Below are 13,425 nucleotides of genomic sequence, written 5' to 3' on the forward strand. Positions count from 1 at the left end.
AACATGACATATATTATAATATAGATATTATGTCTTTAGGAGGCAATATACAACATCAAACAGTCTACCGTGAAACTTTCTCTGGCACTCTGCAACAGATTCAGCAATACGGAAACTGCTAGCGATTGTCAAAAGACACAGCATGTTATCAGTTCCTTCGAACTCAATATGAGCTTTAAGCAACTTAATCTCACCCCAAATCGCCAACAGTCGTTGAAAACACAGTTGTAGTTGGATTCTGATTCAAAAGTCGCCTTTTTTGAGTAGCATTGTAGTTATCGAACAAGATTTATAAAGTATCTACATGTAATTGGTCATCGTTAGAGATTGCTTTACATAAAATTGCTAAATTCAAGGGAGTTTCTTCTGTATGTAGATAACTCTCTGAAGAACCAGTGCTCTAACTCTTCCAGTCCCAAGTGACAAATGATATGCAAGACTTTCCAATCTGTAATTCATTATATTCATTAAAAACCTCCTAAATAGTTTCTAGGTCAACTAAATTACCTTAATTAAACTTTATGTGTCTGATTCTTAATTATTATTATTCTTTACGATTTCAACTTTCTAATTACACCGCTTTATTTCATTTTACGATGTCTAATGTTTCGCTCCCTTTAGTGATTTTTTTCGTCGCAAGGGAAATCTGCCTTTTAATTTCATTTCTGAAGATGAAAATTGAGGGCTTATTATAGGAATTGTGTTAAAAATACAGACACATTGAGTACCTTGGAGGGAATTGAAAACAGTGTAGCATGTTTTTATTATAAGATGGGGTCCTCCAACGGTGGAAATGTGGTTTTTATGCCAATTTATAGCACAATTTTAGCAATTATAATGATATTTTATTATAAACCTTTTATTTTTTTATTTCCCTGATTTCTATCAGTTTATATTATGTGTACTAAGTCTTATTAGAGGTTTTTTGTTATATCTTGACATAAGTGTATGAATTATTAGCAAATACAGGTATAAGACAAGTATGAAAACTAACGGTTCAAATTCTAGTAATCCACGAAACTAGGATTTTGAACCAGTCTCTGACAGCTGACATTTGTCGAAGGATATCGCCTTTTGGGTGGTCCAGCAATATCAACCATCAAAATTAACGAACATAAATTCTATGCAGAAAAAACTAACCATCTCTTCAAATATTAATATTCTATAATATGTCTACTGAAATTTTTATCTGTGTATTTCTTATGTTGGAAATATATCTTGTATCATAAAATCTTTTATTGTTATTTATATATTAAGCTATGCACAATATATTTATACTGCCTCAAATAAACTGTAAATAATATTCTTGTTATTTTAAGTTCTGGCCTGCATGGAAATGAAATCAGATTATTTCGTTCTCTTGGAGCGATAATAAGTTAGTAACATGACCTTCGAATTTGATCATATAAAACTGTAATTGTAGCAAGCAGAGTACACAATCTTCTCGCTAATTGCATACGTCAATTTCGTATGAAAACGTCCAATACAATGATGTATTTGTTGCCAGAAAATATTCCTTTTGAAACCACAATATCTCAGTATGGTGGGACTTTATCGATCGAGGTTATCGATTTCTATGCGCCAACAAATATATTTTGGGTGTATATTGTTATCACATTTGGCTCGTGCTCACTCTATGGGCAACAATTCATTATTTTGTGGGTCAGTGTCATTAGGAGGATGATCCCTATCGATTTTCGTGATGATCTGATAATTTTGCACCGAAATAATGTGTCTGACTTATAGCGTTTTCACCCTATTAGCTATAATGGGCAATTCGTACTCACTCTACAGGCAACAATTCTATACAGATTATTTTTATTTTGTGGGTCAATGTAATTAGGAGGATGATCCCTAACGATTTTCGTGATAATCTGATCATTTCTCCCTGAAATATCGTGTCCGACTTAATGTTTTGCAGTTTCATAATTGTTTATCTTTCAGATACATATAAGGTCTAATAATATAAATGCCGAAAACAATAATACATGCAACAATCTACTATGTGCAAGAATCAAGACATGCGTTAAAAACTAGCCACGGTGCGAGCATGTTACTGTTCGTCAGATTTAGATATTCCATCAATTCGGTTTGGAAATTTTACTAAAGACAATACTGGCATAACCTATTCCAATGCAATTTTCAACTTCCGACTGAGTTTGTGATGGTTGTGTGGGTCCAAACACTTGGCGCTTGCGTGGACTGATGCTGTACGGCCTTGAAGGAGCAAGATGCTTCATTACATCAACAATATAATCTGTAAAATCCTGCATATATATCGATATACGAGTAGATATACCCGAGATAACATCATATATTTATTATATACTAATAGTAAAATATGTGTAAGTGATATCAAAATAATGTCAACAAATCTATTTATATGGTATATTATAATATAACTTTTACAAACATTGGACGTGTCTTATCCTATTCTTCTAGTTAATATATTCTTAAATTTAACTTGTGAACGCCTGAATCTTGTCATAATTCAATATGGCCGCGGATGCTATTTGTACGAAAATTAGTGCAACGGCAAATTTGCACTGGGCAGATATTTTGACCATTACACTGTATTTTGTTGTGGTTTTTGTAGTAGGATTACTAGTAAGTATTATCTTATCAACGACATATTTTACAGATATTGTCTTTGCGTAAATGTGTGTTACGTCGTTTAATATGTAATCTATTACCCTAACTAAGATGAATTTAATTCATGGATGCTTGTTTGACAGAAATACTAAAATAAAGAGTCTACAAACCTGCAAGAATGTTATATCTGATCCACCTGTCTGAATGTGTTCAGGAGGTAGACAAGAGCATTTAATTGGAAAAAGTGGTCGTTGCCAAATTTATTTATCCACCTTCAAGTTCATACTTAATAATCAACTTAATTTTGTCGTTTGTTCCAGGCTACCTTCAGAGCAAGTCGTAACCAAGATGCCAGTGGGTATTTTTTGGCGGGAAAATCTATGACGTTTTTTCCGGTAATATTTATACAATTTATTATAAAGTTATATAAGGCGATGCATTTTGTTTTGTTCTGCCTTATTGAGTTTCAGTGATCTGGTTAACTTATCACTCAATTCAACTGCATATATTCAATACCAACCTTATCTGTTGAAGTTTTCTTTTAAAGATCGGTTTTATCCCGGGAATAGTTTGAAGTAAATAAATCTATATAAAAGGATTGCGACAATCAAAAAACAATATAAAATATACATCTTACAAACTCTTGACTTGTCCTGGTGGAATAGCAAAACAAAAAACACAAAAGACTAAGTATGCATCATGAGGACTAGCTAAAAAACTTATTGAATAACACAGAATCGTTTAAATCCTTTGTTGGCCTTCCATAGAAATAGTAAAGGTAAACAGAAACGGTATTATAACTTTTGATGCTGGTGATGTTAAAAATTCTCTTTGATTGAACATAAGATATGAAATAAACAGGATATATTATTATAAAATCTTCAAAAGAGCCATTGACCATGAACTTCTTCATAAGATTTTCAGATATCTTGTACCTTTGCTCATCAAAACAACAACCAAATATGTCACTTTCAGTTATACAATTTCAATTGCGTGTTTCGCAGTTGGCGGGCATCAGCACTGAAAACAGGGGTACAGTTTCTAATAATCGGGAATTTCCAGACTGGAGGGACATCTTTTCAAATCTTTTAATGTATTCTATTGTTAAAGACAATAATATTGATATTTTAAAGATAGGTGCCAGTATATTTGCCAGTAATATTGGAGCACCAGTTTTTGTTGGTTTATCTGGTACTGCTGCAGCTTCTGGTATTGGTGGTATGATATTCGAATGGCATGTAAGTTACATAATACTTCATACACGTATTATATGATCATTGTCCGATTCGGCGTTAAGTATTATTTCTATATTATAGTACGTACATCTAAAAATTATATATATATTTAGTATTATGCTTCAAAGTGGCAACATCCCCATACGCGTTTAAGCTTTGAAATCATTTCTCTAACTTTTGGCAAGCCTCAACAAAATCTAGACAGAATTATAATTCATCCATTATAGAAGACATTTTAGCTTTATTTTTTTTCTATTTATAGGCTATACCATTTATACTGATGTTAGCATGGATTTTTGTTCCTGTTTTCACGGCCTCTGGGGTAAGAATATTTGATATTCAAAAGAAACGTGACAATAGATTTCTATATCAAATTATTGTATATGTCAGTGATGTTTCCCAAATCTATTTCATAAATAATTACTTATAATAAGTACAAGTACCTCAGGTGAAAGATTGTGTTGTTCGGTAGTGAAAAATCTAATTTCTTTTGACTGAAAACCGTGCAGGCTAAAATAGTATATATATTGTGGTTCCTCGTTTCTGTAATGCAAAGGGAAGTAACTGTTGTAGAAATGGGTGAATATAGATTGATAGGTTTATAGCTTTCTTACCTCGTTAGACCATTTCTGGGTCGATCAAACTAGTTTTAGAATTCAATTAACTTCTTGCTAGAAGCAAAATTAGTGACATAATACTGTAAAACGTTTAATTTATTAGGTATATACCATGCCCGAGTATTTAAAGAAACGTTATGGTGGAACAAGATTAAGAGTATATTTATCTGTTTTATCAATTGTACTATATATCATTACCAAAATATCGGTAAGTACTGGACATTAGGGCTCCAATTAGATTGGAAAAAAATTGATTAGCAAATAGTCACGACAGTTTTTAAGCTAAGAAGTATAGTACATGTACAACAATAAATTCGCGAGAATGGGGACAGGAGAGAAGAGCATGCAGAGGGAAGTGGTGAGAGACAGGGTCAATGGTGGCGCCCCGGAGGGGGTACACACAGCTGCCGCATTGTGACTCTCTTAGTCAAATCATAGATAGTCATAGATAAGATATGGGAAAATGCAGGCAAATATCGAGTAAGAGTTCGTAGGAGAGGACAGTGTAGTGGGAAGATGGAGACAACTCTTCATAGGATCTATGGGGGTATTCTCTTATTTTGAGTGACACATACAGTGTGCCTCCAATCTATGCTGCGAATTACTGTACATGTACTCACCGTCTATTATTTCTCATTTGATGTTGTTAACTTCACTAAGTCTTACGAAGAACGTGATGGATGCGCAGATCGTTGTGAGAGATTTTAATTTTGGCTGATCATATTATTGGATAGCTTAAAGAGTTATTTTGACTCGTAAATTACGGTGGTACTGCCTAAATTGAATCCTATGTAGCATAGTACCATTTTCCCAAACAAGATTAATTTCACCTTTATCTTGGAAATTATTTAAAATGATAAGTTAAGGCGCAGAAAATATTGATTTTTTTGTTCGTATGCTCATCTCAAGGAAAATATCTCTTAAATAAGTTGAGGTTGCCCGCTCAATACTTCGAAATTTGATGACTCAGTCTGAGTGGATTAACGTGCCATTTCTTAGAGGCTAATAAGAGTACGATTACTAATAATCTCTTCACATTAGCAGATAGTAAGAGGTCTATCAGAAATACATTTTGATATACAATATTGTTAATAATATATCTGATTAATAGGTAGAGATGTATGCTGGTGCTGTATTTGTTCAAATGTTATTAGGTTGGAGTATGTATGCTTCTGGTATCCTCGTTCTGGTTTTCTCTGCTGCTTTTACTATGACTGGTAATGAACTATAATGCGTTATTATATTGTTATAATATTAATGATGTGGTCAACAAAATTTGAGTGGCATCATTTTCCAGAAATAAAATCCGACCTGCAATTCCTCTACAACTCAATGTCCTCCCATATAAAAAACATTATAAACCCTAAGTTTCTAGATTCGTTTTTTATTAATTCTAGTAGGGGTTAAGTACAACTGAATATGAGCTCTACCTCATTAAGAGCGACATAAAGCATAAAGTAAGGTTTAGCATTTTTTAAAGCGTTCTTCATACACTATATGAATGAGATCTCTTGCATATCTGAACGGAAAATTACAAAAATTTGTTTTAAATCCTACGTTTTGATATGCCTCATACGTCTGGACTTTTCACATTATTTTACAGGAGGATTAACAGCTGTAATATTTACAGATACTCTACAGACAATAGTATTAACAGTTGGTGCTCTAGTTCTGTTATTTACAGGTAAATACTAAGCAGTTGCAACAGAAATATTCTAGAACCATTATCTTATTTCAACACTTACCTTCTGTGTGCTTAAGGATTGAATCACCTAATGGCTTACCTTCAACACAATTAACAATTGAAATTTGAAAATATTATGAAAATTTCATCTGTGTAAAATTTGTAATTGTTTCTTAGTTTTTATCGACGTGAGTTATCATTTCTACTATCCAAGGTTTGAGTGAAATTGGTGGATATGATTATTTACAAAGTAAATACATGCAAGCTGTACCTAATACAACATTGTATGGTAATACAACTTGTGGTGTTCCTAGACCAGATTCATTCAGTGTTCTCAGAGATCCTCTAACATCCGACTACCCGTGGCCTGGTACTCTTATATTTAATATACCTAGTGATATCTGGTTCTGGTGTTCTGATCAGGTGAGTGTTGACAGCTGATATGATACAGATTATACGTGTGTACTGGATAAGCACATTAAATTTATCAAATGACACGCTCTGAAAAGTAACTATCGACTGGAATTGTACTTTTGGCATCTTATCAGAGTAAATAGCACGCCGTCCAGGGAAATAGTAAAATGTTATTTAAATATTACCAGCTCCCATATTCCTTTTGGGATAAGGTCGTGCAACAAATGGACCATTTGCCAGTTGCCAGTCTGGGACTGGAATGACTGGCCAACCCTTGAAGAATGGAATGAGACGTGAGAACAAAGGAACTCTTGTGAATTTTGTTTTTTTTTTCGGTATAGATAATGGTACAGCGAAGTTTATCAGCTAAAAATCTATCACATGCTAAAGGCGGCTCTGTTGTAGCAAGTTATTTAAAGATTTTACCATTCTTTTTATTTGTAATACCGGGTATGATCGCTAGGATATTGTATCCAGGTAAGATCTTATTTGATGGTCGTACTTACATATATTTTGTACCCTTGCCAGATTTATGGCTCTGTTTATTCGAGTGCCATGGGTTCTAAAGGCACTCAGAGCATTAAATTGTGTGGACTTTTGTTTTTCCGCACATATGCGAAGCATCATCAGAATAGATTGTTTGGGCACAGGGATACTGGATAGATGCTACTAAAGCCAGAATAACCTTCCTCGCGTGGAAAATGGAGATATTTAGAAATAGAAGTTTTAATGAAATAGTTATATAAACTATTATTGAAATACATTACTATGGTATATGATTGTATTCCTATCGTATTTTGATTTAGATGAAATAGCCTGTGCAGATCCTGATATATGTTCATGTATTTGTGATAATCCTGCAGGCTGTTCGAATATAGCCTATCCTTTATTGGTATTGAGGATTCTGTCACCAGGTAGATAGCACGATGTTTTTCTGTAGAAACTCATCACATCAAATGTATTGATGGGTTCACAACTCAATTCTCCATTTAATAATGCGAAGTGTATGCATTTTCTGACCAATTCAATCCATTTTGCATTACGAAGCCTGTCTATGTATTTCATAGATTTGCTGATATATTTAGTTCGTGGAAGTCCTCGCGAAAAGAACCTTTTTATAGAAATATGTATTATCCAATCTAAAATACTCATTTTTGTTTCTGCTTACATGCCTAGTATTGTATTGTTATTACCAATTCTGCTTTCTAAAATTGTTTTTTTTTTTAGGTTTACGAGGTCTGATGTTAGCTGCACTATTTGCTGCTGTGATGAGTACCTTGACATCTGTATTTAACAGTGCCAGCTCTATCTTTACAATGGATCTATGGAGAAGATGTAGAAAGCATGCTAAAGACTGGGAACTGTTATTAGTTGGAAGGTGTGGAGAGATTGTATTTACAATTTCACTAAAATATATTAATATTATTGATGGAATCTATCATATATAGTATAATCAGTCTGATATTGTCCTTCCTCTTTGTAGATTAGTAGTTCTAGTTCTTGTAGGACTATCTATAGTATGGATACCTATCATGCAGGCAGCTCAAGGTGCCCAACTATGGCAGTATTGGCAAGGGATGATGAGTGCTGTTGGTCCGCCATGGGCAATGGTGTTTATCATGGGATTCTTTTGGAAAAGAACATCGGAACAGGTATTTCTATACACTCTAATTCTCTTTGTATATTGTTTAGTAACAGTCGATCTGGGTTGGCGGTTGTAGTCTCAATAGGATATACTCTTTATGTTTATAAATACTTTTTCGTAACAGCACTTAGCAATTTGGAAAAATGCATTTGAGGTATTCCTATACACTGTTATTCTCTTTGTATATCGCATAGTAATAGTCGATCTGGAATAATGGTTGTACAATATGATATTTGATATTTCATCTTTCCAAATGCTTTTTCGTAACAGCTTTGTAAAGGAACTATTAGACGGTTATTTTTCATATTTCATTTTCATATTTTCCCTATCAGCGCTAAAAATCTTTCTTTCCAGGGAGCATTTTATGGAATGTTAGCAGGACAAGCACTAGGTTTTGTCAGATTAATAATGTCCTTTGTTCTTCCTGCACCACCATGTGGTACTCCAGATGATCGACCATATTTTCTTAAAATACACTTCCTATATGTGGCTGCTATGGAAACAGCAGTAGCTGGTATTATTATGGTCATTGTCAGTTTGAGAACCAAAACCAGACCAAAATCTAAGGTAAGCATATGTAACAATAAACAATACAAAATTTGGAGGTATAAATTTTTCCTAATCGACCCGTTTGGTCCTGTAGCTTGTGACTGAAGTGAAACTGAAACTTGCATTATTATTTTCTTACCTCATCAATTAAGTTCATATAATCTTTTAACTATCTAAGTTACATCGTGTTACATGGTGGACAAGAAATGATGATGAAATGCCCGAATTAACTGATGATGAAGATGATAATGCCAATGAAGATTATAATCCTGTACAAATTAGGAAAGGTACGAAACTAATTGAATCAAATAAAAAAAACACTAGTAAATGTAGATTCTGATATCTTACAGAGTTTCTGTCATTGACCTTCGGTTCGAAACTCGTTGAGGTCAATATTGTGTGCAACTCTTAGTTAGTTTTTCTATCAGTACTAAGGAGAATTCGCATTAATTTGACAAAGCTCGGATTATCGGATCACCTCTGTCATCTAACACTGACCATGCCGATTGGCATGTTTAGGAGAGATGACTTCTGCTACAATAAACTCAAAGGATCTAGAGTCGACTGAACTATCTATAGAGGTATTTAAATCAGTTGATTCTTTTAATGAAACAACATGATGTCATATGTTTAGAACGCAGTGCTTGGGTAAGAAGACTCATGGTTTGTTGTGGTATGCCTGATGATAGACCTGTCAGAAGAAGTCCAGAAGAAATTAAAGCTATGCAAGAAAAAATGTTCTCGATCAAAGAAAGTCCGAAATGGAGATCCTTCCTGGATATAAATGGTGTCATTCTTATAGCTATTACTGCTTTTATCATCGGTTTTTATCATTAAAATACAACTTGACTATAGTGTACTTTAGTTCTTTATGATACAATATTACTAGTAAGAATAAATTTTTTCTACGTTAGTTCTTGATAATGTATTATTGGGGACTAGAAAACTTAGTTTAAAAAAGCTTAAAGATTCACAGAACTTGTGTGCCAGCCCTACTGTGTCGATTGTAATTTGAGAGAAATGAGGTTGTAAAAGGAAAGGTTTCTGGGCTGTGTGTATATGCAAACTACCTGAATTCAAGTGCTCTGGAATTCTGAAAAGTTTCACAATCATCACTGCTAATTTTATTGAAAAAACTTTAAACATAAACACAAATATAACTTCTTCATATTAAAACAAGGCATCAATCACAAATGGATACTTTTTATGCAATAGAACTAATACATTTAACGAAAAACGGAAATATAAATTTAATTGTATGCGTTTGGTTGATTTGCCTTGCTTCTTTCTCTTAATGTGCTCATTTGAGTTGGTCGTCCTAGATTGTGAACAATAGAATCTTGTTCGGCTTTAGATACACTTTTTAAACCTAAATATCGTGGTGATGCTATGGAATGTTCCTCTATAGCAAGTTCTTCACTGGTTTTACCACTAGCTTCACTAGCCTTGGTTGGTTTACGGAGTCTGGTGACTAGTTCATCTATCTGCTCTGGGGGTAAACTACCAAATCCATGGGCTTTTGGTATGAAGCATTTATGGTCACTAACGTATTCTGATGTTCTAACTAACTCCTTTTTAGCTGGTAAGTTACTATTAGGTGATGGTCTTTTAAATTCTGAAAATAATGATAATAAATCTAAATCTGTCTAGCCTTTATGTTTCAATTGAGAACTATAGTTTGGTTTGTTTCAAAACTTTGTAGAACCATGACAATATTAACATATTAAAGTGAATAATTGGAAAACAGACCTCCATGTGGGTGCTTCGCTCTTACCAAGAAAAGTCTATGTCGCTCGTGAAAAAATCCTTCAAGAACTGTATCCAGAGCAGTATAGATTGGCTCAAATAAAAGGCGATCAAGAGAAAATCATACCTGTTGATTCTCTATATTGGGGTAAAGCTGATGATCCACTATAGATATGACGAATATTTTTATCTAATATATGTTGATGTGTCAAACTGAACGCCATTTTTATTTCTGAAAAAAAAATTATAAAATGATCTTCACATTGTGTCTAAATGAAAATACAAATCTTACTTTTGAGTGCCATTTTTTTGGTCATTTTGTGAAAACAGACATTCTGGGTTTAAACATCTTCACAATGGTCAAGTTATTAGGAACTGTTAAGACGAAATCTGTAATACCTAGTCCATTGTAAGATGGGCTCACAGGAAACGACATTTCCAAACTTTTCAAATACGTTGCATGGAAGATCACTTTCCCAATGTCCCCGATGTTTCCCATAGATGTGGGGTATAAGGGAAATATTTTATTGAAATAGTTTACTCACCTACGTTGAGAGACTATAGCTATATAGATATGGTGAGTCCTGTTTTAGCTATTCCTCAGATGAACTCTCTAAACTCTCTATATCAACAACTGAATAGAAATTAACACTGCATGTAATGATATACAGATTGTTTTCATGTCACTAGAGATTAGTATAATCCTTTTGTTGAATTAAGATTAGGATTATTACAATATTATATGATCGTTTTGAATCAAATAACTGTTAATCTGTCCATTGTATAATAATCAGTATATTTCACTTTCTAACAATTGACCTTGATTTTTACATAATGGTCGTGTTACGGTACCTGACTTTATGTAATTAATTGTTGCCCCGACAATCCTATCATTTTCGATCTGAAACAAACATTACTGCACGTTAACTTGTCAACTACTAACAAATCAACCAAACATTACCAGAAGTTAACTTGTCAACTAACAAACTAACCAAACATTACCAGACCTTAATTTGTCATCTACTAACAAACCAAACAAACATTACCAGACCTTAACTTGTCATCTACTAACAAACCAAACCAACATTACCAGACGTTAACTTGCCGTCTACTAACAAACCAAACATTATCAGACGTTAACATGTCATCTACTAACAAATCTGCCAAACATTACCAGACGTTAACTTGCCATCTACTAACAAATCAAACATTATCAGACGTTAACTTGCCATCTACTAACAAATCAAACATTATCAGACGTTAACTTCCATCTACTAAAAAATCAAACAAACAATACGAGACGTTAACTTGCCATTTACTAACAAACCAACCAAACATTATCAGACGTTTACTTGTCATCTACTAACAAACCAAACATTATAAGACGTTAACTTGCCATCTACTAACATACCAAACATTATCAGACTTAACTAATTATTAACGACCAGACTACTATGACATTGAATAGGCCTATCTCTTTGATGACCGACATCTGGTTTTGAACCACAGCGAAATCGTGCGATGCCATTTGTTGAACATAGAATAATAGTTGTCTGATAAGTTCATGAGGATGTTTTCCTTCCAGAAAAAAACAGATTATAAGAGCCAAGATTTCGGTGGGATGTAATTTTGTAATTATGTAGCTTGAGTGAGATTAAATTTTAACACATAGAACATATAGTTAAGCTACTTATACCTAACATCATCTGCCTCCCATGCCAATGAATAAGATACTACTGATTTGATGATCCTGTGTGGATAGGCTCAACTACCTCAGGGACAGATTGAACCAAGTCCACGTGCCCCTACCCCAGAAAAAAATACAAAATTTTAAAATTAGGACCAAGGGCAATATTATGTACTACAGACTGAAAACATTATCCGTTAACAGGCATTAGATTGAATTAACAGAGGGGCCTCAGAATGCAGGAGAGCATATGTTCAAAACTATTCCCAGAAGAGGGGCCTTCACCCACTTAAGCCCACGGGCCCCCTACTCATCTCATTTAGCCACTGTCAGTGTGTCATCACTGGAAGTACTTTCTGAAATTTTGACATCGTGTCTTCATTAGCCCACTTTAATATAAATGTATAAAGGGAAGTAATTAGCTACAAACAAACTACATATCGTTTAGATTAAGACCCAATCAAATGCTATCTGTTGGAGCTCACATCTTTATGTTTGATACAGTTCGAAAAGCGAAAACGTAATAATCAATCAAATTTGGACGCATTGGTCTTTCTGCATTCCGCACGACATCATTAGATTTGACTTAAAATGATTTTGACACGTAAGTCTATCAAACCTTTTCCAATTGCTCCAGAACATCAAAAAACAAACTCAAAATAAGTTTGACGTTAATGTCACGATTTAATTGTATGAAATATGAGCAGAAATAGTCATTACTCAGCTGAAATAAGTGTCGATACATTTTATAAAAGTTGATAACATCATTTATTTCGTTTAAACCAAATAATAAATAAATATGTTTACAATTGCGCCTTGGGGGCTCCGTAAGATGATAAAGTTATAATCGTTGGTAGTTGCTAAGGTTTTAGTACATTGACAAAATTAAAACGTGTTGGTTGTACAGCGTTCATAATCAGAATTATCACAATCAGCACATTCACTCAAAAAAGGTTTGCTTTATAAGAGAAAACTATTGGATTACCAAGTTACAAACCATGCACCCATTTCGAAGGAATATTCAGGTGGATTTTCAAATTTTGTACATCTGCACTATATCCCCGTCTGATAAAAGAGATCTGTCGTAATTTACAAGAGAAATTCCCTTCTGTTTTCAAAAATGATTTGTTAATAGTATATAAACGGACCAAAAATGTAAATGACCTTCTTGTCCATGGTAGATTGCCAAAATGAACAGTAAATTAAATTCTGATGTAAAAAAAAAAATGAAATATGCAGTGATATGAATAATACTA

At 33.6% G+C, this 13,425-nt stretch overlaps 2 protein-coding genes across 2 annotated transcripts; one reads left to right on the forward strand and one right to left on the reverse strand.

The window, feature by feature from the left end:
* Nucleotides 1–2,496: 2,496 nt before the first annotated feature.
* LOTGIDRAFT_232916 (hypothetical protein) lies at nucleotides 2,497–9,649 on the forward strand (the record flags this gene model as incomplete). The annotated part of the gene is made up of 15 exons (XM_009058247.1): nucleotides 2,497–2,607; nucleotides 2,913–2,987; nucleotides 3,726–3,830; nucleotides 4,090–4,149; nucleotides 4,548–4,652; nucleotides 5,556–5,661; nucleotides 6,048–6,128; nucleotides 6,343–6,551; nucleotides 6,884–7,019; nucleotides 7,349–7,456; nucleotides 7,770–7,920; nucleotides 8,026–8,194; nucleotides 8,542–8,754; nucleotides 8,915–9,023; nucleotides 9,371–9,649. 15 exons carry the CDS (start codon nucleotides 2,497–2,499, stop codon nucleotides 9,571–9,573), a joined length of 1,941 nt encoding a protein of 646 aa, XP_009056495.1. The 3' UTR covers nucleotides 9,574–9,649.
* Nucleotides 9,650–9,813: 164 nt separating this feature from the next.
* On the reverse strand, nucleotides 9,814–10,799 carry LOTGIDRAFT_232917 (hypothetical protein; the record flags this gene model as incomplete). Its single annotated transcript, XM_009058248.1, has 3 exons — nucleotides 9,814–10,351; nucleotides 10,610–10,714; nucleotides 10,775–10,799. 3 exons carry the CDS (start codon nucleotides 10,797–10,799, stop codon nucleotides 9,987–9,989), a joined length of 495 nt encoding a protein of 164 aa, XP_009056496.1. The 3' UTR covers nucleotides 9,814–9,986.
* Nucleotides 10,800–13,425: the final 2,626 nt, after the last annotated feature.

This window comes from Lottia gigantea (genome assembly GCF_000327385.1).
Source record: "Lottia gigantea unplaced genomic scaffold LOTGIsca_33, whole genome shotgun sequence".
Lineage (NCBI taxonomy): Eukaryota > Metazoa > Mollusca > Gastropoda > Lottiidae > Lottia > Lottia gigantea.